This window comes from Pristis pectinata, chromosome 4 (genome assembly GCF_009764475.1).
Source record: "Pristis pectinata isolate sPriPec2 chromosome 4, sPriPec2.1.pri, whole genome shotgun sequence".
Classification (NCBI taxonomy): domain Eukaryota; kingdom Metazoa; phylum Chordata; class Chondrichthyes; order Rhinopristiformes; family Pristidae; genus Pristis; species Pristis pectinata.
The window spans coordinates 65,182,896-65,209,050 of NC_067408.1; the positions used below are offsets into that span (position 1 = coordinate 65,182,896).

A 26,155-nucleotide genomic window follows, 5' to 3' on the forward strand; every position below is an offset into this window, starting at 1 on the left:
TCATTTACCCCATTATGGTCCAACCCTCATTTTGGGCAAAAATATGAACATCTTAGTTTAGTTAGAAGAATTGTTGATGTCAGGGTACTAAGATCAATAGCTAGGATCTTGGTGAATATGAAACCAACCACCCACTTCCTCAGCCAACAATACAGAATAAATGAACAGCAAGGGCGAATTAGATTCAATGAGATGCAGGGGTCAGGACAGAAGAGAAAGGAGGGAAAATATAAAAAGTCTTATTGCAAAGTTATTTTTCCCCCTTGTTCAGGAGGTTAGTGAATTGTTAATACATGATTATAGTCATTCTGGTGGTTGCGCAGCAATCAAATGACCAGAGTACACAGTCAGAAGGCCAAATTCAAACCCCACCAGACTGCTGTGGAATTTAAGTTCTATTAATAATCTTTTTAAAAAAAAAGCTTAGTCATTAGTGATCTCAAAATTACCCAGCTATCAGGAAAAACCCTTTAGTTCATTGATATTGCAAGTAACACTTTGCAGTCCTCATCACCACACTTGTGGCTGAAGCATGTTTTAAACCAACTAAGAGGAGATTGGCCAGTGAATAAGACAGGAATAAAGCAAGAAAACCTTACCTTTCTACTGACTTTAGGGGACCATCAGAACCAAAAACAAGGTCATCAAATTCTGAAAAATGTAAAGAAAGTCTGAAGAATGAGAACGTCGAGACAAAGCAGCATTAATTTCTCTCTACCTCCAAGTGGAAGAGCAAATATCCTATAGCAGCTTTTATGGCGTATGTACATACTGAAACACCAGATACATAAAAGGAAGTTGTCCCACTGGCAGATAAGTCAAGGGCCAGGCAACAAATTTAGTTTTGGGAAAAAGACTGGAAAAAAGGATCCCAGGAAAAACTTCCACTCAGTGCTCACAATCTAATTCACATTGTACAAGGGTGGTGGAAACAGGTTTCAATAATGGAAGTTAGGCAAGTACTCTGGAGGATATTTTGCAGCATTATGGACTATGGGATTGACCAACTAGGAGCGGGAACTGATTTGAAGGGTCAAATGTCCTCCTGTTGCATAACAATTCAAATTATAAAACATTGACTGTACTGTTAACACCCCGATGGATTGTTTAGTTTATAGCATAGAAATGCAAGTGAAGAGGAAAAAAGTGATTTCCAATGGGAACTTGACAAGTCAGTTTATATTTCATTCTATGAGTTTTGATGCTGCTTTTGACAGAGATAAACAGTTCAGTCTTCCACAATGAACTCATCCTATGAAAACAATAACTACACCCTAGCATCCAGTCTCACCTGTGCACGTGTGATTGAAGTAGAGCTATACGAGACTAGTCTCAAGACATTGTTTTTTTTTTGGTTTTGATTGCAAAGAGCAATTAACAGCAGGACTATTACAAACAAGTCACTGGTCATTAAGGTACATTTCAGGTGAAGCTAACTGCAAACTGAAACTGTCCTTCTATTAAATAACCAATCCCATAAACTAGACCAATAGCATTGTAGATTCATTGTTGTCCAAGAATCTCAGCCTGATATTATTGGTTATACAAATGAAGGTATGGCAGCTCAATTTGCTGATAACCAAGATAGATTAGAAAGTTGTACGAGGACTTAGAGACTACAAAAGGGATATAGATAGGTTAAATGAGTGGAAGATCTGGCCAACAGAACATAATGTGGAGAAAAGCAGAACATTATTCAATTGTCAAAACATTACTGGCCTCTCAGGCACGGAGTAGATCTGGGTGCCCTTGTGCATGATTTACAAAAGATATAGCAGGTAATTAGGAAAGATAACAATGTTATTGTTTATTGGTGGGAGAATTGAATACAAGAGTAAAAGGTTATGCAGGGCATTGGTAAGACCACATCTAGCATACAGTATGTCATATGGTTTCCTTATGGAAGAAAGGATGTTAATACATAGGAAGCAGTTGAGTGAAGGCTTATTAGACTAACACATGGAATGGGTGGGTTGCCTTATGAGGAAAGAATGCAACTTTCCCATCAGCCTAAAACGATGGGAAAGTTGCATTCTCAGTAAATGAAAATCCAAAAAAAAACTGCAGATGCTGAAAGTGGGAAATAAAGAGAAGGTGCTGGAAACACTCAGTAGGTCAGGAAGTATCTATAGAAAGAGAAACAGAATTAACATTTCAGGTTGAAGATCCTTCACTAGAAGTTAGTCCCATGCAGCTGTGGTGTGTATTTTCATCCAAGGAGTCGATAACTATTTTACAGTTAAAGTGGTTGGAAGTGCACCACCTGCAAACCCTTGACACTATGCAGAGATGAGAATGCATCTCTCCTTTCTACCCCCCACCACCCCTCCCCACAGAGAAATGCAGAATATCTGAAGATTTTTTTTTAAACCTAATTCTATTCTGACACCTGTACCTATTATCACAAAATCATCATAACCATCGTCATCAGCACCAACAGCAGCATCATCACCATTTTGATGGTCCTTGGAGCCAGCATCAGATGAATCATCCAGCTGATTAGCAGAACCACCTGTAAAATAAAGACAAGCTAATAGAACCCAACAAAGACAGCTGTCAGCAGACTTCAAAATGAGGTTACTTCAGGAACAAGCATCCAAAGTGTTGCTGACAGGAGAGTTGTACATTTGATTCTGCAAATTTTACAAGGATAGATAAGAAAGAACTCAATAGTCCACTTGTCACCATACACTCCTATAATATGTGGTCATTTCTTAAAGCACAAAATCCATTTAAAGAATTCCTCACCAGCTGCAGGAAGTTGGCCTTAAAACACCCTTTTCCATCCTGACCTCTAGTCCTAGTTTAAAAAATGTACCAGATTTCTCTTACCCCTCATTTGTTCATTATATGCTGTAGAAGTGAAGATACAAAAGAAGCAGCTGACAAAATAACAGCCTCCAAATAACTTGGAATCAAAAGGGACGATGCAAGAAAAAGGCTACAAGCAAACCCAAAATGGACAAACAATATAGCAATTGAGAATCACTTCAGCTTTATAGGTTATTGATAATATAATGTTGAGGGCAAAATAGACGAAAGAAAACAGGATCAGAATCAGCTTGCTGAAAGTAGTTGATTGTTCCATATAGATGCAAATAACTGAAGTGTGAAACAGAAATTAAAGAGGCAGATGAGCAAATCAATGTGCTAGGAACAAATGCTACAAATGGAGTTCGTGACAAGAGGAAAACCAATGTTCTTGGACTATTGGAAGCACTGCTAAGTCACAAAGATGGAAGTTACATATACATACACACACTTAAAAAAAACACTGAATATGGAATTTTTATATAGGGTACAATGAGAGAAGCCCTGTAAATCAAGGAACACTGGCTACAAAATAAATTGGCTAGAAAGAAAGTTACAAGAATGAACAGTTTGTAGAAGCCAAATGTGCCTGGTGCTCCAGTTTCCTCCATATCCTAGAGACGTACCTGATAGGTTAATAAACTACTGCAAATTATCCTTTAATGCAGCAAGTAGCAAAAAGGAGAGCTGATAGGCATGCGAGAGAATAAAGCAGCAGGCCTGCAGGAAAATAGTGGGATTAGAACTGAGGAGCCAGTGTGATTCCCTTATTCCTATTTGTAGGGAGGTCCTTTTCATAATTCCACAATGGTAATTGTCAAATGTTTTATTTTGCTCAACCCCTGGAATCTCAAATTTATTCTGCAAGTTTCTTGATTTTGAAATATTGCAGTAATGCCTTCCAAAAATTACAATGTTCTGACTTTATATTAAGTCATAAAAATAGTATTTGATTTCTTTATCCTGATCATTCAAGATGCACTGCTTATTTGGCATTTTTTTTCCCCACAAAACTACAACTAAAATGATTTTTTAAAAATCTAAAGGTCATGAAGACAGGACGGCTCAAATACTTACATTCAAAACCACTGTCTACAGAGTTTACAGAGTCAGAATGCGATTCCTTCTTAATACAAGTCCTCACATCTGATATCTGGATAACATTATCCTCTTCTCCCAGTTCAGCTTGCTCATACAGGATGTTGTATTTCACATTCTCCAATGTAGCAATAACCAAATCTGCAACAATAAGGTGTGTGTTCTCCTACAAAACAGAAGCATTGATATACTGAATTCACCCAAGCCACAATGATAGTAAAAGGACAAGTGCTTTCCATGCCACAACTCTTCTCATGGATGCAGGCAAGGATGCTTTTAAATACCGGTCAAAGCAGAAGTCAGCACTGGAAAACAGAAGGCATTTCTCAGTCTCCACAGATTGCTGTGGGTACAGGCTTTGATATAGTGAAACTGCTTTGCTGCACTGCCAACATGCCTGCACTTGAAGGCAAGCCAAGACAGCTCCTTTAAACTCATCTGTTCATTATGGGAAGGCTTATTCTACAAGAATGATGATGATTCAGGGATGATACTATACCCCATTTGCTACTCCATTGTGCAAGATTGTATTCCTGCACAAGGCAGCGGCTTAGTCAGAACCCTTATCCCAGAGGACAAAAGCCAGGAGAAATGATCACTTGTAATAGCCACATTAGCACAGGACAGGAAAGCTGTAGTTTCAAACAGCATGTAGAATCAAAATCCTGGAACTCTCCCTAACAGCATTATCGGTATACCCACACCTCAAGGACTATCCATTCAAGGCAGCACCTCATTACCACCTTCTCTAGGGCAATTAAATGCTGGCTCAGCCTGCAAAGTTCATTCACATTCCTTGAATGAACGAAACCAAAAAAGAACATCACATTTTAAATACATTCAGAGTAGGATTAATCCTTGCACAATATTAGATTCCATTCACAAATTCTCAGTAAGTGAATTAGCCCTGCATGCAGCAAAAACAGAGACAACATTCTGGCATTGGGCTGATAACTGGCAAGTAACCCATGTGCCTCTAAAGTGCCAGACAATGATCATCTCCAAAAAAAGAGAATCTAACCTACCCAATGACATTACTGTCACCAAGTCCCCTACCATCCTGGTGATGGAGGGTCACCATTGACCAGAGGCTTAACTGGACAAACCACAAACACTGGGGCTACAAATGCAGGTCAGAGGCTGGGTATCCTGTGGCAAGAAAGGAAATGGCAGAAATGTGGTCCAAGACAGCACCACTCATGAATTAGCAGGGAGGAGGTATTAGAGGCCTTAATGTGCATCAAGGTGGATAAATCCCCAGGGCCTGATCTGGTGCATTCTCAGACCTTGTAGGAAGCTAGAGAAGAAATTGTGGAGGTCCTTGCAGGAATTTTTGCTTCATCTCTGGCCACAGGCAAGGTTTCAGAGGACAGGAGAATGGCTAATGTGGTACCATTGTTTTAAAAACAAAAGGGAACAAAAACAAGCCAGGAAATTACAGGCCAGTAAGTCTCACATCCGTGGTGGGGAAATTGCTGGAGGGGATTCTGAGGGACAGGATCTACCAACATTTGGAGAGACCGGGTCTGATTTGGGACAGTCAGTATGGCTTTGTGTGGGAAGTTATGTCTAACCGATCTCTTGGGAGCTCTTTGAGGAGGCAAGAAGGTAGATGGTAGGGCAGTGGATATTGTCTACATGGACTTTAGCAAGGCCTTTGACAAGGTCTCTCATGGCAGGATAGTCTGGAAGGTTGGATCACCAGTTATCCAGGGGGAGAGAACAGATTGGCTAAGTGGTAGGAAGCAGAGGGTGATGTTTGAGGGTTGTTTCTCAGACTGGAGGCCTGCGTCTAGTAGTGTGCCACAGGGGTTAATGCTGGGACCTTTGTTTGTAATTTATATAAACAATTTGGACATGAATTACAAGGCATGGTTAGTAAGTTTGTGAATGATACCAAAACAGGTGGTGCTGTAGATAGTGTAGAATATTATGAAAAATTATGGGGGGATCTTGATCAGCTAGGGGGACCAACAACTGGCAAATGGCTTTCAATCCAGATAAATGAGGTATTGCATTTTGGGAGATCAAACCATGGTAGGACTTGTATGGTGGATGGTAGGGCCCTGGGGAGTGTAATGGAACAGGGAAACCTAGGAGTGCTAGTGCATAGTTCACTGAAAGCAGCCTAAGTTACAAGGAGAGGTTGCGTAGATGAGGACTTTATTCCCTGAAACGTAGGAGATTGAGAGGTGACCTGAGAGGTATACAAGATCATGAGGGGCATAGACAGGGTGAAAGCAGTCTTTTTCCCAAGGAGGGGGTGCTAACAGCCAAGGCATAGGTTTAAGGTCAGATATTTAAAAGGGACATCAGGAGCAGCTTCTTTATGCAAAGGGTGGTGTGTATTTGAAATGATCTGCCAGAAATGGTGGTTGAGGTGGGCACATTAGCAATATTTAAAAGCCATCAGACAAGTGCATGGATAGGAGGGGTTTAGAGGGCTCTGGGCCAAATGCAGGCAGATGGGAGTAGCTCGCTGGGCAACAGTCAGCATGGACTAATTGAGCCAAAGGGACTGTTTCCATGCTGTACAACTCTGACTCTAAGAGACTTATCACCCAAATACTATCCACAAGGCACGTCAGGAGCACGATGGACTACCCTTCATTTGTGGATGAGTGCAATACCAACTCCCCCCAGGAAATGTGATATCATCCAGAACAAAGCATCCACTTGATTGGCACTGCATTTACACATGGATCAGAATTAACAATATTGAATTCACACAGTCAGCTTTAAAAACATTTCATACTTGGCAAAAAACACATGCAAGCGTTAGTTGGGCATTTCTCCGGCAGTAATCCCAAATGTAACCAATTCAATTTCACCAAGAAGGTTTGAAAAGCAAAGAGGGGTGCTTAATAAGTGGGATCTTTATGCAGACAAAACCAAAGTGGAGAAGAATCTTACCCTTTCCCAAGCTTTGCTGGCACTGAAACTTGGATTAGAGAGATAGCTTGTGTATACAATTGTTTCTGGTCTGTTACTCTGATAACACTGTGCTTTGTCTGTGGAAGGAAAGGTTTTATATTAAACTACGAAGTAAGACATGGGGAAATTTAAAGACAAATTAAGCTGTCTATCCAAAACAATAAGAGAGCAAATTTCACCATTCTTAAATAGTTTCAGTTTTGATTCCAGACAAGTAACATAAATGAAATGCTGAAAACACTCAGGTCAGGCCACATTTGCAAAAAAGAGGAAGTTAACCTTTCTGATAAGGGTCATTGACCTGCAACTTTTAACTCTATTTCTCTCTCTCTCTGCAGATGCTGCCAGACCTGCTATCCAAAATAAAAACGGAATATTTCAGAGACTTCCAGCATCTGCAATTTTTGTGCTTTTCAGTACACCAATTGACTTTTTCAGATGGCCTTTCAACTGCTCAAGCCCCAAGACTCACACTGCTAATAACAAGTTCATAGCCCTATTCATAAACTGCCTGCTTCCTTGTCCCCCTTATGTTAACTCCGATCATACACTCCGAAAAGCCTCAGTGACCATCCTCCCATTGTCACTTGCAATTATGGGGATTTCAAACCTGGAACAGAGATTCCATTTGGTAACAATTCTCTCATTTCCTGCTACAGATCTTTCCCAAAAGTGGGAGCTACCTCAAGTTACCCAAAAGTTTAAGAAAGTTGGTTTGTTTAACATCCCAGGAATGAATAGGAACTAATTTTTGGGGATAAAAGAGGGCACTTGGTACTCAACTGCAGGGCTGCATGGTAACAGGTGCCAAAAAGCCACTTATTAACACACATTTATTACATCACATTAACTTGTTCAACCTTGGCAAGCAAGGCTATTATTGTAAACAGTCTTCAAAAGAATTAGTATTTCACCAGTTACATGGTAATACAGCAAGGACAACTGAAGCCCCTTCTTTCATAAATAGGCCCAGAATATGTCAGGAAAATCTTCAAGTGATTTATGAAAAGTATGCTCATATTGAAGGCTGTGATTGGGATGCACTAAAGGATTAACCATCTACAGTCAAACAGTATCACACCACAATCTCCTGTGCAATGCTACATTAGAATATTTAAAAATGTTTAGTTACTGGAAAATACAGCATACAATTATATTGAATCTACCACACAGAAACTTAGCTACTCTATGCCACTGCTCATCATCTAACCTTTTCACATCCTTCTCTTCCTTCTAAACCACCTCTCCCCCAAATGCATCAAGGGGCAGCCTGGCATGTGTGATAGCGCTCCATTTGCAATTCAGCCAGCTGCTTGGGAGGCCTTTTGGATTTTGCAAGTTTTGGTGCCATCCTCCTCATCAGCTGTAACCACCAATCTGATATCATTCATGTTCATCATCTTACCTGGATAGATGCTTGCATCAGACTGCGAGCAGTGATGTGACTCGTTGCTCTTGGAAATCATCGATGGAACTCCATCAGCAAAGACTGTGCACCTGGCAGCTGTTGACTGTACAGTGAGGAGAAGTTTATTGAAGGTGTTGGAAATGACACGACTTGAGGATAGCTCAGGTGATGTAAACAATGAATTGTTGCTGCATGAATAGTCTTTGGATATAGTCATTGGAATCCCAACATCTTGCTGCCGTTCACCATCTCCACTCCAACTGTCCCAAAGCTTTTTTGCATTTCCATCCTGGAGTAAAGTTAGTGAAGAAAGCCTTGTATCAGGTGTGCATTTCTCTGTAGTTGGTTTGAAGCCATCGTATGATTCCAGCACAGAGATCAGTATCTCTTTGATGGATGCTGAATTGTTTGAGTGCTGTCCTGAACTCACTGCAGTCTGGCCCATGACTGCTGGCCTGGAGTATTCATCTGACAGAAACAAGAGAGTCAAGGTCCAGCTGAGTACTGGTGGTATTTTAAATTAATAATCCATCTTAAAAGGATGACAGGTGCCAAGATAACCACAAATTCATTCAATTGCTATGCATGTTTCCCCCAATACAGAAGCCCACTTTATAGAGGAGATCAGGTCTCCAGCAGGAATCAAACCCACTACATTTGTTAATGAATGAAAGCTTGAAGTTAGCATCTGCTGCAAAAAGGATGCAAGTGCTGGGAATAACACTGCCTCCTCTGCTTTCTACTTCTACTCCAGCTCCCAATTAAAAGGGAGGAACTGAAATTAAAATATAGGCTCCATGTTGGAGTGGAATGATGCATTGAAAGGGAAAAATAACATTTCTTAAAAAAACATATCAGATAGTAGTTTATAAATTTATATTTAGTTCTAATGGCCAGGCCCACTCTTGCCACCTCCACCACTCAATCTTTATTCCCCACTTCAAAGCTACCAGACCACCTCTCACTCATTATATTATGTCATCAAATCAACCCATCAAAAAATTGATTGTGGAGATTTCAACAGCACTGGAATGGATCAATTTTATACCCATAAACCACCTCCAACATCCAATCCCATACAACACAATCCTATTCTTGCTACCATATTTAGTCTAATACTATAAATCCAAGGAGAGAGTGCATTACAATGGCTCTAATGCAAATCACATCAAATTAGCAGCTGAAGCAACATAGATTCACTCAACTCCAGGGTCATTCCAGAAAGCAATGATAATCAGAAATCCCTTCTCTCCATTAGCAACTACCCTTTTGGTTGCTGAATCTGGGTTGACAACCATGCTACCTCAATGTTACGCTTCACTTCCAGCCTGTCTAGTTAAAAAGCAGCCCAGTTGCCTTCCTCTACATCTTACCCCCACGCCCATTACTTCAGGTGACTCAAAACCTCCTTCTGAAGCTGGGCCTGTAATACTTCACCTCTTGCAGCCATGTTCTGCGAGTATACCCACATTTTCCCGTCAGTTCACAGTTTCACTTCTTTCATTTCGTCACCAACTGAAGGATTTGTCACTCTTCCCTACAATCCTAACCCTCTCTTCCAGGATTCAAATTCCCTACACTTTTAAATGCTTTCTCAAAGCCCACCTCTCATCAAGCTTGTAATCATCCCCAACATCCATACATACAGGATTTCTTCTCCAGCACCACCTCCACCCTTCTCATCCCAGGGTGGTTTTCCCAACATGGGAGACCACAATGAGCACCAAATAGTGTGCTAGACTAGAAGTACAACAAGCCAGTCACCACCTCACCTGAAAGGAGTGTTTGGATTTGGGATTGTGGGAAGAGGTAAAAGGACAGTCACTGCACTTTCTGCAGTTACAAGGCAAGTGGCTGGTAAAGATGGAAGAGGAGATCAGGGAGGAGTTGCAGAGGGAAAAATCCATTTAGAATGCTGAAAAGGGAAAGGGAAGACCTGTACAGTGGCAGTATCTTGTTGAAGGTAGAGGAGATTATGGAGTATTATGTATTGGAATGTGGAGGCTGGTAGAGTAGAAGGATTCACTTGTATTTCTTCTAGTTTAGCAGGCTGAATTCAATGCTCATAATGTGGTCCTCTTTACATCGGTGAATGCATTACAGACTGGTTGACAGCTTTGTAAAGCCTTTTCATTCACACCACAAGGGTGACCCCTAGCCTCCAGCCACATTAATCATCCATCCCATTCCAATCTTCCAATCTGTGGCTCCAACAGAGCCCAACATGAGCTCAACATGAGCTTAAGGACAGCTGCTCATCTTCTCTCTGCACACACAATAGTCTTCAGGATTCAACTATTTCAGATGAGCAACCTTGCCAGTGCCATCAGAGCTGGCTTGTTCTGATGATGTGTCATCAGTTTGTAACATTACAGACAGATCAACCCCAATTAACAAGCCACGCTCTTTCAGGCAGCATCAACACCAGTATCAGTCAATCACAGATTTTCTTTCTTCATTCTCTCACTTCTTTGCAATTTAAAACCTGTTCTAGTTATTTTTCTTAGTTTTGGTGGCGGATCATTTCTCTCTCCTTCTCCACAGATGCAGTCAAACCTGCAGACCATCTCTGGCATCTGTTTTCCCCCCCACATAAAAGTTTTACCATCTTACTTGGAGAATGTCAAGATTTCCTTTCCCACAAGTGTACAATGAAGTACTTGCAAGATTATTCCCACATATTAATCATTGATACATATCATTCAGTAGCAGGGCAGCCACTAGTGAACCCAAGTTTCTGTATTCACGCAAGTAAAAGGAGGTCTGCATGACACAGCCAGACTCAATGCAAGCGTGAATTAAACAACAAGTGAAACAAAAAACTCCATTCCCAGAATAGAAACACCCTTCTGGCTAAGATCAAGTGTTATTATTTACAAGAAGCTAAATAGATTTAATACTGATGAACAGCATCTCCACTCAGTCTACAAGAACTTCTAATCACTTAAATACTCCACCCCAATGTAATTCTGACCTCTGTCATTAATGGAGCTTATGCTGGGCAATGATAGTGCAAGGAACAATAGCTTACCTTCTTGACTAGATATATTCCAGCCCTTCTGACATTAGTTCTTTAGTTTTCATTATAGATCTAGCTGTACTTTTGTTTCAATTTGTCCCAACTACCAATTTCTTTTTAAATAACTTTTAAAAAACCACAGCAATTTCAGGTTGCACCTAATCACAGACATTCCCTGATCTCTCCATCCTGCCTTCCCCTCCTCCCTACCACAACTTAAAATGTCTTCATCTTCTCACTTTTCCAGTTCAAATGAAGAGTCTTTGACCTTTAACAGTGACTTCATTTCTCTTTTCACTGACCAAGTCTAACCTACAGTATGCTTTTCAGCAATCTTGTTTAGGTTTAGTGTTATGGTTTGGTGACACAACGGTAACAGAACATCACCCTAACTGGTTCATTAAAACAAGATCTAGGCAGATGGGATAGGAAGTAGTCACCACAAGAAGTACTTAAGTTTGTCAATCCACTAAATTGCCAAAAAAATTAAAACAATTACCTGCTAATGCTGATGAGCCCAGCAACTGGGGCAAAGGACATAAGGTGTTCAGAGGGAAGCCTGAAGTAGAGGCATTCTCTGCCTCAGACACAGGAAATAGATTTTTCTCTCTTGCCAGCTGTGTTAAGAATGCAGAGAACAAGTTCAGACTTACACAGAGTGGCAATTATCCAGTGGCAATTAATCAATAAAGCTACAACGAGGTCTGAATTGGGAAAGGAGAACCTCAACCAAGCAATTTGATTGGCATAAAACTGGGTGGAAAGAGGCTTTAATTAATTATCTGATCCTGACCGAGCCTCCTTTAAAGGAACACCATTATCAGTCAAAAACCATTTGATAAGGTATTTTGTTCTTTTAGCTCAGATTACTGAAATGTGTTCTTCCAATTGCTTGGCTGCAGTAACTTTGCAACTCTTGTGGTCCTTCCATTTTCAGGTTTGCGAAAACTCATTTCATCAAAGACATTGCCCCTTTAAGACTGTCTGGGATAGACATTTTAAGTTATTTATCCCTCTCCAATTTATTATTCCAATGAGTATCCTTCATTGAAAATTAAGAGGTGTTTTTTAACTTTACTCCTGCACACAGATTGACTTAATACTGTGTAAACTCAGTATCTTTCTTTAAAGTTCTGAATAAAACTACTTAATCATTAAATTCTAATTTTATCATGGATTTAATCTAATGGCACTAAAACACATCTGTTAATAAGAGGCAACTTTCAAGAGAGGAAATGTCACTGCACTACAGTATTACCTCTCTTTTCATTCTCTATCAGAACGTGTCTGCCCTGCAGGATTTCAAGTTATTATAATACAATTACCAAGACTCAAAATCAATCCAAACTATTGCTTGCTTACATTTTCTTTCAATCTACTCACCCATCACTTCCCCAAAGCTGAGCCATTTCTGTTCTAAGGCCGGACAATGAAACAAATGCTACCTGCTCCTCATTTTAGGACAAATGTATTTTTATTATTTGTCAAATCCACAGATTCTTCTGCATTGAGATAATCCCAACTAGCAACATCCCAACCCAGTTAATTTGCTGCTCAATCTCAAATCATGCATTTAAGACCAATTATTGACATTCTGCAGGCTCACACCACCAGAAGAATGACTCTGGTAGAGTAAGTCAGTCACTTTCCCAGATATCAATCTTGCACATAATCTCACAGACAAAGATATAGGATTGGCATCCAATATGGCGATCCTCATCTTCAAATCAGACACATAAAGCACAGAAACAGGACCTTCCACCACCAAGTCCACAATGACCATCAACAACCCATTACATTATCCCTACATTAATCCCATTTTTTTATTCTCCCCACATTTACATCAACTGCCTCCAAATTGTACCACTGATCTATATACTACGGGCAATTTACAGTGGCCAATTAACCTACCAACCTGCATGTCTTTGGTATATGGGAGGAAACTGGAGCACCCAGAGGAAACCCCCATGGTCAGAGGGAGAACATGCAAACTCCACATAGACAACACCCAAGGTCAGGGTTGAATCTGAGTCTCTGGTGCTGTGAGGCAGCAGCTGTACTAGTTGTGCTGCCCTGTGCTATATATGATTGTTAGCTCTGTGGTAACTAAAAATGGAAGTGGTATCAGTAGGACATAACAACTTCTGACTTTTCAGAGTGGTTCCCCAACACTTGATGACCTGGCTGATTTTTAACCAGCAGGTTGCTGGTGTAGAACTGCAATAGGTGCCATAACACCAGTTTCCTAAAGCATCCTAGGAAGGGTTCTGTAATATGAACAAAGGAAAATGGTGCTCAAACAAGTGGCATCCAAACTATAAAAGGAAGACTTTTGCTAAAGCTTAGATCAGATAGAGAGTTTGGCACAGATGAATGGCTGCAACAGCATTTGGCAAAACAAGCCAGTAACCCACCACCACTCTTGACCCCTCTATAGAGTATTGTGTGCAGTTCTGAATACCACATTCTAGGAAGCTTGTGATTATGCTGGAGAGAGTGGTCCAGGATGTTGCTTGGATTGGAGGACTTTAGTTATGAGGAGAAGTTGGATAGGCTGGGCTTTGTTTTCCCTGGAGCGAAGGAGGCTGAGGGGTGACATGATAGAAGTATATAAGATCATGAGAGGCATAGATAGGATAGAAGTCAAAATCTTTTTCTTATGAAAAAGGTATCAAAAACAAAAGGGCATTAGGTTTACGGTGAGATGAAGAAGTTTTAAAGGGGATCTGAAGGGTAAGTTTTTTTTACAGGTAGTGGAATCAGCTTTAAGTACTATTTTAAAGAGGCATTTAGATAAGCACTTAAATAGGAAAGGCATAGAAGGATGCAATTCCAATGGGATTAGTGTCGATGGGTGAAAATGGCAGCATGGGCGAGGTGGACTGAAAGGCCTGTTTCTGTGCTGTACAACTCTATGACTCTAAACTGTTAGACTATTTGACGAATGAACATTTACTCCAGCTAAATGTTGGAAAAACCCATGTCATTGGTTTTTGGTCCCCACCACAAATTCCATCCCTTGGGTACAAACATCAGCCTGGAATATGTCTGAGACCAAATTGGAAAGATTGAACCTTAGTCCATGTTTGACTACAAGATCCCCTATTTCTTCCACTGGTTTTCATTGCAAGAGGGATAGAGCGTAGAGGGACAGAAGTGAGACCAAAGCTGGAGAACAATATAGAGTTTTGGTCTCCTTGTTGAAGGATATACTGCCTTGGAAGCAGTACACTACATTGATTCCAAGGATGAAGGGGTTGTCTTATGGGGAAGGTTAAATAGATTAGGTGTATACTTTCTGGAGTTTTGAACATGATCTTACTGAATCATGTAAGATTCTGAGAGGTCTTGGTAGGTAGATGCTGAGTAGATGTTTTTGTGAGGAACCCAGGGGTAGGGTCAAAGTCTCAAAATAAATGAGTTTAAGATAGATGAGGAGGAATGTCATCTCTGGGGGGGTCATAAATCTACTTCATCGCTGTGAAGACTTGATTATTTAGTGTTATCTAGGCTAAGGCAGATGATTTTGGGACTATAGCAGAATCAAAAGTCGTGAGGATCAGGTTGGAAAGTAGAGATGAGACAAATCAACAGATCAACCAAGTTGAAAGTTGGAGGAGGCTCAAGGAATCGCATGGCTTAATCTCACTCCTATGCTTGCATTCATGTAGTATTATCCACTGCTCAAAACTTCAACCAGGCACTCGCTACAACTTGACTATTCGATTGTACTTCTAGCTGTACCCTCTTATTCTTTGTAAATCCGAGGTCCTTCAGGAGTCTGCTGCCCACATCCTAACTCACACCCATTCAGACTGCAATATATTTCCACTGACAGGCACCTGCCTCCTTCCTAAGCAACATCCTGGTGCTGAAATTCTCACCTCCTTGTTCTCGCCCATCTATGTCTCCATAATCTCCATCATCCTCTAACCCTCTGAGTATTCCCTGCTCCTCCAATTTTGGCCCCTTGTTCATCCCAAAATTTAATCATTATGACAATGAAGACTATGCCTTCATGTGACAAAGCCTTAGGTTCTGGTATCACAAAACCAAAAAACCTCTCCAATCCTCTTTCCACCTATAAGGTACTTGTTAAAAGCTAACTCTTTGATCAAGTTTTTGCATATTTCCTCTGTCATCACCTCATGAGGCTCAGTGGTATAATTTGCTTGATCCCTCTTGTGAACTCCGGATAAATGTTGTTGTGTTACAGATGATCTAAAAAATGATAATTGTTGTTTATATTTCACAACCCTGATCAGTTAGAGAGCTAAGTGGGAAAATATTGGTTAAAGGTTTGAGTGACTCACTTTGGAATAAATCTGAACACTAATCTTATGTTTTTCTTCAAGAAGTGATCTACTATATCCACCTGACACTAACCTGAAGCACCAGCACTGATTATATTCTCAACATGGGGTCTGTCCCTGTAAACCTTTAACCCAGAGCAAAGAATGCTACCAACCCAACAAGGCTGGCATTTATACCAAGAAAATGTTTTATTTACATTTAGAGTTTGATGACTAGAGAGCACCCTGGATTTCAAATTGGTGATATCTCAGTGGCAAGGACATGGCTTTATTATTCTTGGCTAAAATGGACACAACCCCGGTTAGTCAAGTCCCATTAAGAATGAAATTTGACTTTTAACATCACCAGAGAACTAAGGGTCTAATTTCTCAGCAGTAGAAAATGTGCGAAAGCATCTCCAAGGTGAAGAAACAGTCCTTTGAACCTATTCAATGAAAATGGAACATAATATCTTCACAAACCAGACCCAAAACACAAGGAAAATGAGCTCATTTTCTCGTATCACAATGGCATCAGAATATTTCGTATGCTCCAAATTCTCTCACCTGGGTTCTAATGAAGGACTCATGCCCTCCCTAATGCTAAATCCATATCAGATTACTTTTTCTCTGCAGTTTGTTCCTGAACTTAGTCCCAAAAATAAATAAATCCCAAGTCCTTGCAAGAAAATGACATTAAAAAGTGAAATGTGCAAAAAACAAAATATGTAGATTATAATTTACTGTACAGTCAACTTTATGATACACATTACATGCTGGAATAGGTCATTCATCCAGCAGGCTTGTGCCAATACCTCACCCACCCTATTGATATATCCTTCAATTCTGCCCTTCCTTATGAGCTTATCTATCAAAGGCATCCTTCTTTGGCAATTGTCTCACTATTTTCACTATTCTTTTTGTGAAGTTTCTCAGGGTGGGTTAGGGCTGCTGAGTTTATAGCCCTCGGCTTCTGGACTCTTCTATAGATGAAAACATTTTCTCTATATCGATTTCTCAGATCCCTTCATGATTTCAAAGTCGGTTTATATTAGTTCAGCAAATGTCTTTTCTGGAGAAAACATCCCAGGCAAATTACACTCTTGACGTTAAACAGGGTAGTGCCCTTAAAAGGTTACCTTCATTTATACTCAGGGTGTCTCCTCATCTTCATATACACTTTCTGTGGAAATATAAACAATCCATTTTAAGAATTTGATTGTTCATTGAATGATACACATTTATGAGCATGAAAATTTATTAAATGGACACTACCAGCATTAACCAATGGAAATAGAACCAACAAGCTGTCATTAGCATAGCTGAGGTGCACAAAATGTAAATTCAGAATGTGTGGTATGGTTATGAAGGTGAGATGGGGAGAGTTTGTATGTTACATCAGAACATAAAAATAGGAGCAAGAGGCTCCTCAAAAAATAGGAGCAAGAGGCTCCTCAAGTCTACTCTGCTAATATACAAGATCTTAGCCTCAGCTCCAATTTCCTGCTTGCACCCCATAGCCCTGGACTCCCTTACAGACCAAAACTTTGTCTATCTCCTCCTTGGAATTTATTCAAAGTTCTCAGGGGTGGAGAATTCCAAATATTCAGAATCAGAATTATTATCACTGGGTAGATGATGTGAAATTTGTTGTTTTGTGGCAGCAGTACAGTGCAAAGGCATAAAATTACTATAAATTACAAAAATAAACAGTGCAAAAAAAAGGAATAACAAGGCAGTGTTCATGAATTCATGGACTATTCGGAAATCTGATGGTGGAGGGGAAGAAGCTGTTGCTGAATCGTTGAGTCTGGGTCTTCAGGCTCCTGTACTACCTCCCCGATGGTAGTAATGAGAAGAGGGCACGTCCTGGATGGTGAGGGTCCTTAGTGATGGGTGCCACCTTCTTGAGGCACCATCTTCCTCTGAGAGAATTTCCTCGTCATTGCTGTCTTAAATGGGCCACCTCTTATTCTAAAGCTAAGTCCCTAGTTCTAGATTTCCCCACCAAGGGTAACATTCCAAAACTATGTTCCTTCTCCTCAAATTTTGCAAGAAGCTAATTTTAAAAGAAGGAATTCTGAGAGTGTTTGATCAGACAGGGGATGAGTTAAAAGAAGTTTTGGTAGATGATATTGGCTGGGTACTGAAAAACTGCAATCTCATTGGCTCTCCACTCTGCTTTGGAGCACCTAGACAACAGCAAAACATACATCAGGCAGCTGTTTATTGATTACAGCTCGGCATTCAACACCATCATCCCCTCACTATTAATCAACAAGTTTCAAAACCTGGGTCTCTGAACCTCCCTCTGCAACTGGATCCTCAACTTTCCTATAGGGAGACCATAGTCGGTGCAGATTGGTGATAACACCTCCTCCTCGCTGACAATCAACACAGGCACACCTCAAGGATGCGTGCCTAGCCTCATGCTCTACTGCTCTACTCTCTCTACCCTCATGACTGTGTGGCCAAGCATAGCTCAAACACCATCTATAAATCTGCAAATCACACCACTGTTGTTGGTAGAATCTCAGATGGCGATGAGGAGATGTACAGGAATCAGATAGGTCGACTGGTTGAGTGGCGTTGCAACAACAACCTTGCATTCAACATCAGCAAGCCCAAGGAATTTACTGTGGTCTTCAAGAAAGGGAAGTCGGGAGAACACACACCAGCCCTCATTGAGGGGTCAGCAGGGGAAAGGGTGAGCAGCTTCAAGTTTCTGGACATCAACATCTTAGAGGATCTATCCTGGGCCTAAAACATTGATGCAATCACAAAGAAGGCACACCAGCAGCTCTACTACATTAGGAGTTTGAGGAGATTTGGAATGTCACCAAAGACTCTTACAAATTTCTATAGATATACGGTGAAGAGCATTCTTACTGGTTGCATCACATCCTGGTATGGAGGCTCCAATGCACAAGATCACAAGAGGCTGCAGAGGGTTGTAGACTCAGTCAGCTCCATCATGGGCACAACCCTCCCCACCATCAACAACATCTTCAATAGATGGTGCCTCAAGAAGGCAGCATCCATCACTAAGGACCCTCACCATCCAGGACATGCCCTCTTCTCGTTACTACCATCAGGGAGGAGGTACAGGAGCCTGAAGACCCACACTCAGTGATTTAGGAACACCTTCTTCTCCGCCATCAGATTTCTGAACAATCCATGAACCCATGAATAATATCTTGTTATTCCTTTCTTTTTGCACTATTTAGTTATTTTGTAATTTATAGAAATTTTTATGTCTTTGCACTGTACTGCTGCTGCAAAACAACAAATTTCATGTCAAATAAATCAGTGATAATAAACCTGATTTAAAAAATAAAGTAAAAAATTATGATCGATAAGTATGAATAGCTGGAAAAATGATTACAACTCCTCCTGGTCCAGCCATGGCTCAGTGGAAAGATTCATGTCAGACAAGATCAAGCTGCACTCTGAAAGCTGTGCTTTTAGAAGGGCTGATGTTTTACTGCTGTGCTGAGTGACTGGTCCATGCTCAGATGACACTTTTCCATCAACACAGTATTACTAAAACACCTGGTTATTTATACTAGTATTACTTGATAGTAATGGTATCATACCGTATGCTAATTGACTGACATGGAATGCTTAAAATTTGTGTCTTTGACTGCAGGGTGATTTGGGAGATTCTGAAGATGTGACAAAGTCCTTGCTTGCTTGAGTCACAGAAGTTGATCAATAGGGTGGAGGGTAATATATATTGATCAACATGTATCAATAGATATATGGAATGAGCTGCCAGAGGAAGAGTAGAGGCAGTTACAATTACCTTTAAAAAAAATATTTGGACAGGTACATGGATAGGAAAGGTTTAGCAAGAAATGGTCCCATTTGCCTGTGTTTGAACTTGCTCAGGTAGGTTCAATGGTTGGCTTGGATGAGTTAGGCCGACAGGCCTGTTTCTGTGCTGTATACGCTGTAATTGCTGTTGGCAGTTCATTGCAACTTATCATTATGCAAGGTTAAACTGTACTAACCGAAACATACGATAGGTGTTCTGGCAGGCCAGTGTAATAAGATAGTCTAAATTGTCACATCACCTCACATCACCTGATGGTAACTCAAGGTTTCTTCGAAAAGATTAAAGCAACATATGTACAAAGAAATTTGACAAAGAAGTTTGCGAATGATACAAAAATTGGCTTGAAAAGCAAAACAAACTGTAAATCTGAAATAACCTAAAATATTGGAAATGGCAGGTCAGGCTGCAACTTTTCTGTTTTCCCACTCCTTTTTCTCATTCTACCCTACCCTCCTCTGAACTTGCAGCACTCCACTAGTGAACCAACCCCAATGTTGTCATCAAACTCTCTGACAAAGATGGTGCTGTTGTGGTCTGGAGAACTGACCACTACCTTGAATGTCAGCTCTTAGACACCTCCTCAAATCTTCCTCTGGACCATGACCCCACCGCTGAACCTCAGGTTATTGTCACAGACTTGTACTATATTTATATTTCCATATTTCCTTACAACATAGAAGGAGCTAATTTGCCCATCGAGCCTATGGCTTACAGAACAATCCCATCAATCCAACATTCTCTTTCCATTCTCTTTCTCATGCCCATTAACTCCCCGTGATTCTCTACCATCCACTTAACGCAAGGGTTAATTTACAATACCCAGTTAATCTACCAAGCTGCATGTCTTTGGGACGTAGGAAGAAAGTTGGGCACCAGGGGAAAATCCACATGGTCATAAGGACATAAGAAATAGGAGCAGGAGTAGGCCATCTGGCCCGCTGAGCCTGCTCCACCATTCAATAAGATCATGGCTGATCTGGCTGTGGACTCAGATCCACATACTTGCCTTTTCCCCATAACCCTTAATTCCCCTACTATGCAAAAATCTATCTAACTGTGTCTTAAATATATTCAATGAGGTAGCCTTTACTGCTTCCTTGGGCAGACAAATTCCACATATTCACTACTCTCTGGGAAAAGCAGTTCCTCCTCATCTCTGTCCTAAATCTATTCCCCCAAATCTTGAGGCTATGTCCCCTAGTTCTCGTCTCTCTTACTAGTGGAAGCTACCTCCCTTCCTCTATCTTATCTATCCCTTTTGTAATTTTATATGTTTCTATAAGATCCCCTCTCATTCTTCTGAATTCCAGCAAGTACAGTCCCAGGCGACTCAATCTCTCATCATGGGCTAACCCCCTTATCTCTGGAATCAACCTGGTGAACCTCCTCGGTACTGCCTCTAAACCCCGTATATCCTTCCTCAAGTAAGGAGATCAGAACTGCACGCAGTCGTCCAGGTGCAGCCTTCCCAGTACCCTGTTCAGTTGCAGCATAACCTCCCTGCTTTTAAATTCAATCCCTCTAGCAATGAAGGCCAACATTCCATTTGCCTTCTTGATAACCTGTTGCACCTGCAAACCAACCTTCTGCAATTCATGCACAAGCACTCCCAAGTCCCTCTGCACAACAGCATGCTGCAACCTTTCATCATTTAAATAATAATCTGATCTATTTTTCCTTCCAAAGTGCATACCCTCACATATACCAACATTGTACTCCATCTGGTAGACCCTTGCCCACTCACTTAACCTATCTATATCTCTCTGCAGACTCTCCACATCCTCTGCACAATTTGCTTTTCCACTCAATTTTGTGTCATTGGCAAACTTAGGTACACTACACTCTGTCCCCTCTTCCAAATCTTTAATGTATATTGTGAACAGTTGCAGGCCCAGCACCAACCCCTGCAGCACCTTGCTCACGACTGACTGCCAACCAGAGCAACACCCATTTATCCCAACTCTCTGCCTTCTATTGGTTAAGGAATCCTCTATCCATGCTAATATATTACTCCCAACTCCATGCATCCTTATCTTATGGATAAGTCTTTTAGGCAGTTCCTTCTCAAATGCCTTCTGGAAATCGAAGTATACAACATCCACCTGTTCCCCTCTATCCACTGCGCTCATTATATCCTCAAAGAACTCCAGTAAGTTTGTCAAACAGGACCTGCCTTTCCTGAATCCATGCTGCGTCTGCCTGATAGAACCACTTCTATCCAGATGTCTCGCTATTTCTTCCTTAATGATAGCTTCAAGCATTTTCCTGACTACAGACGTTAAGCTACAGACATCACATCAAAAGTGTTCCAGCTTCATACAAATTGGTAAATTGGTTTAATATTGTCACATGTACCTGGGTACAGTGAAAAACTTTGCTTTGGGTACCATCCATAGAGATCATTTGATCACATCAGTGCATTGAAGTAGTACAACGGATAACAACAACAGAATGCAGAATAAAGTGTTACAGTTACAGAGAAAGTTCAATCAGGCAGACAATAAGATGCAAGGCCATAACAAGATAAATTTTGAGCTCAAGAGTCCATGTTATCTTACTAGGGACCATTCAATAGTCTAATAACAGCAGAATAGAAGCTGTCCTTGAGCCTAGTGGTATTTTATTTCAGGCTTATTTCAGATATATGATTTCTGCCCAATGGAAAGGGGGAGAAGAGAGAATGTCCAGGATGGGTGGGGTCTTTGACTATGTTGGCTGTTTTACCGAGGGACCAAGTGTAGACAGAGGCCATGGAGGGGAAGCTGGTTTCCATGACGTGCTGACCTGTATTCACAACACTCTGCAGTTTCTTGCGGCCTCAGGCAGAGCAGTTGCCATACCAAGCCGTGATACATCCGGATAGGATGCTTTCTATCATGCATCGATAAAAATTGGTGAGAGCCAATGGGCACATGCCAAATTTCTTTAGTCCCCAGAGGAAATACAGGTGCTGATGCACTTTCTTGGCCATGACATCTACGTAGTTGGACCAGGACAGGCTGTTGGTGATGTTCACTCCTAGGATCTTGGAAGTTCTAAACCCTCTTGACCTCAGTGCCATTGACGTAAACAGGAGCGTGTGCACCGCTCCCTTTCTGAAGTCAATGACCAGCTCTTTTGTTTTGCTGACATTGAGGGAAAGGTTGTTGCCAGTGACACCATGTCTTTAGGCTCTCTATCTCCTTCCTGTACTCCAACTCATCGTTATTTGAGATTTGGCCCACTACAGTGGTGTCATCTTCAAACTTGTAGATGGAGTCAGAGCAGAGTCTGGTCACGCAGTCGTGAGTGTATAGGGAGTAATGTAGGGGGCTGAGGAACAACTCTGTGGGTCACCTGTGTTGAGGATAATCGTGGTGGAGCTGTTGCTGCCTATCCTTACCGATTGTGGTCTGTTGGTCAGGAAGTCAAAGATCCAGCTACAAAGAGAGGTGTTGAGTCCCAGGTCTAGGAGTTTGGAGTTGAGTTTGCTTGGAAAAATAGTATTGAAGGCAGAGCTGTAGTCAATAAACAATAGTCTAATGTAGGTGTCTTTACTGTCCAGATGCTCCAGAGATGAGTGTAGGGCCACAGAGATGGCCCTGGACATGTTTCAGTGGTAGGTGAATTGCAGTGGGTCGAGGTTGTCTGGGAGGCTGGAGCTGATGTGTGCCATGACAAGCCTCTTAAAGCACTTCATGATGGTGGATGTCAGAGCCACTGGGTGGTAGTCATTAAGGCATGTTACTTTATGTTTCTTTGCTACCAGGCTGACGGTAGTTTCTTAAAACAGGTGAAAACCTTAGATTGAAGTAAGGAGAGCTTAAAACTGTCTGCAAATACCCCAGCCAGATGATCTGCACGTGATCTAAGAATGCGGCTGGGGACCCCATTCGGGCCAGATGCTTTCCGCTGGTTCACTCTCCAGAAGACTAAATAACATCTGCAGCGGTGACTCTACATAACATCTACAGCGGCTGTCAGGGCGGGTGGTGACAATCCATTCCCCTTCTGTTCAAAACATGCATAGAATGCGTTAAGCTCATCAGGAAGGGATGCACTGCCGTCGGTGATGCTGCCCGACTTAGTTTTGTAGCCCGTTATAGCATGTAAGTCCTGCCACAACTGACAGTTGCTCTGGACCTCAATTTTGGACTGGTTTTGTCTCTTGGCATCCCTGATAGCTTTACGAAGGTCATATCTCAATTTCTTATATAGGTCAGGGTTACCCAATTTGAATCCTGCAGTCCTGGACTTCAGTAGGATGTGGATCTTCTGATTCATCCATGGTTTCCAGTTTGCGAACACATGGATTGACCTCTTTGGCACACTCTGTACATAGCACCCAAGGTCAGGATTGAAACTGGGTTGCTGGAGCTGAGGCAGCAACACTACCAGCTGAGTCATTGTGCTGTCCTCAATCCCACACAGCCTGCTTCTACCTCCCCTTCCAAGATCCACAAGCAGGGCAGTCTGGGCAGACACAATGTTCCAACCTTTTCTTGTCCTACAGTTTTAATTTTTTCCCATTTTGACTCTAGTCTTTATCTTCTTGTCCAGTTGCTTTCCACTTACATTTATGACACCCCTGATGCCCTCTGCTATGTAAAACAATTTCTATTTAACTGGTCTCAATCAGCTCATTTTTTCCAGGGGTATCCAATTGCTCTGTACTTCCATTCCACACCTGAGGGACCTTTGCTTTTTCCTTGAACAGAGGTACAACCAGTTTCCCTCTACCACCACCTTCTTTCACCTGGCTGAATTTGTTCTCACATTGAAGAACTTTTCCTTTAACACAACTCACTTTCTCCAATTCAAAGGTGTAGCTCTGAGAACTCACGAGCCCAAGCAATGGCTGTCTCTTTGTGGTACAACCTTTCTGTTCAAAATGTGCATAGAATGCTTTAAGATCATCAGGAAGGGATGTGCTGTTGTTGGCGATACTGCCTGACTTTGTTTTGTAGCCCGTTATAGCATGCAAGCCCTGCCACAACTGACGACTGGTCTGGGACTCGATTTGGGACTGGTATTGTCTCTTGGAAATCCTTGTTTTACTCACCACCTTTATTGCCACCTGCTCTCACTTTCACATGGTCCATCCCTGACTCTTCCTTTCCCTTCTGGACTCTCCCTCCATCTCAGGGGATAGTTTAGAGACTAGTATCCATTACAAGCCCACAGAAATCCATATTTAACCTTCACTACATCTTCTCTGACTTTGCCTTTTTTAAGGGCTCTGCTCTACTCTCCCAGCTTCTCAATCTCCGTCGCTACCGCCTTGCTGATGAGACTTTCCACAGCACTGATTCCAAGAGATTTTCCTTTTTCCTCAATCATGGCTTCCCCTCTACCGTGGTCAACAGCACCCTCAGCCCCATATCGGTTCCATTTCCTGTGTTTCTGTTCTCAACCCCTCTCCTCCCACTCAGAACAAGGACAGGGCTCCCCTTGGACAGGGTGACCTACCACCCACCCCTCCCTCAGCCTCCACATTCAGTGGGTTATCCTCAGTGATTTCCACCATCTTCAACAAAATGCCATCATCAGGCACATCTTCCCCTCCCCTCCCAGCATTCCCTTGGAACCTTTCCCTCCACAAATCCCTGGTTCATGCTTCCATCTCTATCAACCACTCCCCTTCTCATAGCACCTTCCCATGCAAGCCCATAGGATGCAGCAACTTCTGCTTCTTCCCTTCCTACTGTCCAGGGTCCCAAATACTCTTTCCAGGTGAAGTAGCCATTCACTTGCTCTTCTTCCAATCTAGTATATTGTGCAACACAATTTGGTCTCCTCCATATTGGAGAAACCAGACTTAGATTGGATGACCACTTTGCAAAACACCTCTGTTCAGTCTGCAAGGGTGACCCTGACCTTCCACCTGTCACTTTAATTCTCCATCCTACTCCCAATCTAACCTCTCTGTCTTTGGCCTCTTACATTGTTTCAAGGAAGTCCATGACAAGCTCAAGGAGCAACATCTTGTCTTGTATCCAGGTAGGGAATAGACCTTGGCACTCAATACTGAATTCAACGATTTCATGTGACTATGTTTCCTGTTTATGCCAGAACTGCCCAGTTCTGATGAAAATTTGTCAACCTGTAAAGTAACACAGTTTTTCTCACTCCATGGATGCTTCCTGATCTTCTAGGTATTTCTTTTGTTTCAAATTTCTGACAACTGCTGTGATCTGCCTCCCATGGTTCCAGCATTGATTTTATTTTCTCCTATTCTCATTCATCTCCTTTTATTTACACCTTGTCCAAAAAGATCAGCTGTGATTAATGAGCAGCAACCCTCTTTCAACTGGTATCACCACTGCTTGTGTCAGTCTCTCTTCATTCCACACCCTATCACAGATATTCCCTTTGTTCTCTCCACTCCTCCCCCTTCCTTGCAATTTAAAACATGTTCCATTTCTTAGTTCTGATGAAAGGTCTGTTTCTTGCTCCACAGATGCTGCCAGATCTGCTGAGTATTTCCAGCACTTTCAGTTTTTACTTCAAAAATTGACTGTAGTTCACAGTGAGCAGGAAAGCTTTTGATTTCAGGACATTATAGGAGCCAGTCACTTGGGTAGAGAAGTGCCAGATTTAAAATACAGAAGTATGAGGTAATGCAACAAGGCAAGGGAAGAAATAAGAGGATATTGAGTAATGTAGAGGAACAGAGGGACTTCCACAGATCATTAAAGACAGAGGATAACAAGGCGGTTAAAAAGGCAGATGGGATACTTTCCTTCATTAACTGAGGCATAAACTAAAAGAGCAGG

The 26,155-nt window shown here is 41.6% G+C and overlaps 1 protein-coding gene across 11 annotated transcripts in view; it reads right to left on the reverse strand.

Moving 5' to 3' along the window:
• The window catches only part of rubcnl (rubicon like autophagy enhancer), an 80,861-nt gene that overhangs the window by 19,785 nt on the left and 34,921 nt on the right, over positions 1-26,155 (reverse strand). For 8 of the 11 annotated variants that reach the window (XR_007956166.1, XM_052013668.1, XM_052013669.1 and 5 more), the window contains 7 exons: positions 16,702-16,745; positions 11,770-11,887; positions 8,249-8,719; positions 6,823-6,920; positions 3,889-4,075; positions 2,396-2,512; positions 600-651 (listed from right to left, as the gene is read on the reverse strand). Coding sequence is in view for 10 of the 11 variants with exons in the window: in XM_052013668.1 (XP_051869628.1) it covers positions 600-651; positions 2,396-2,512; positions 3,889-4,075; positions 6,823-6,920; positions 8,249-8,719; positions 11,770-11,887; positions 16,702-16,707 (1,049 nt within the window). In the remaining variant the exon portion in view is untranslated. The remainder of the gene's footprint in view (positions 1-599; positions 652-2,395; positions 2,513-3,888; positions 4,076-6,822; positions 6,921-8,248; positions 8,720-11,769; positions 11,888-16,701; positions 16,746-26,155) is intronic. The other 3 variants (XM_052013672.1, XM_052013671.1, XM_052013674.1) reach the window with 3 other exon arrangements.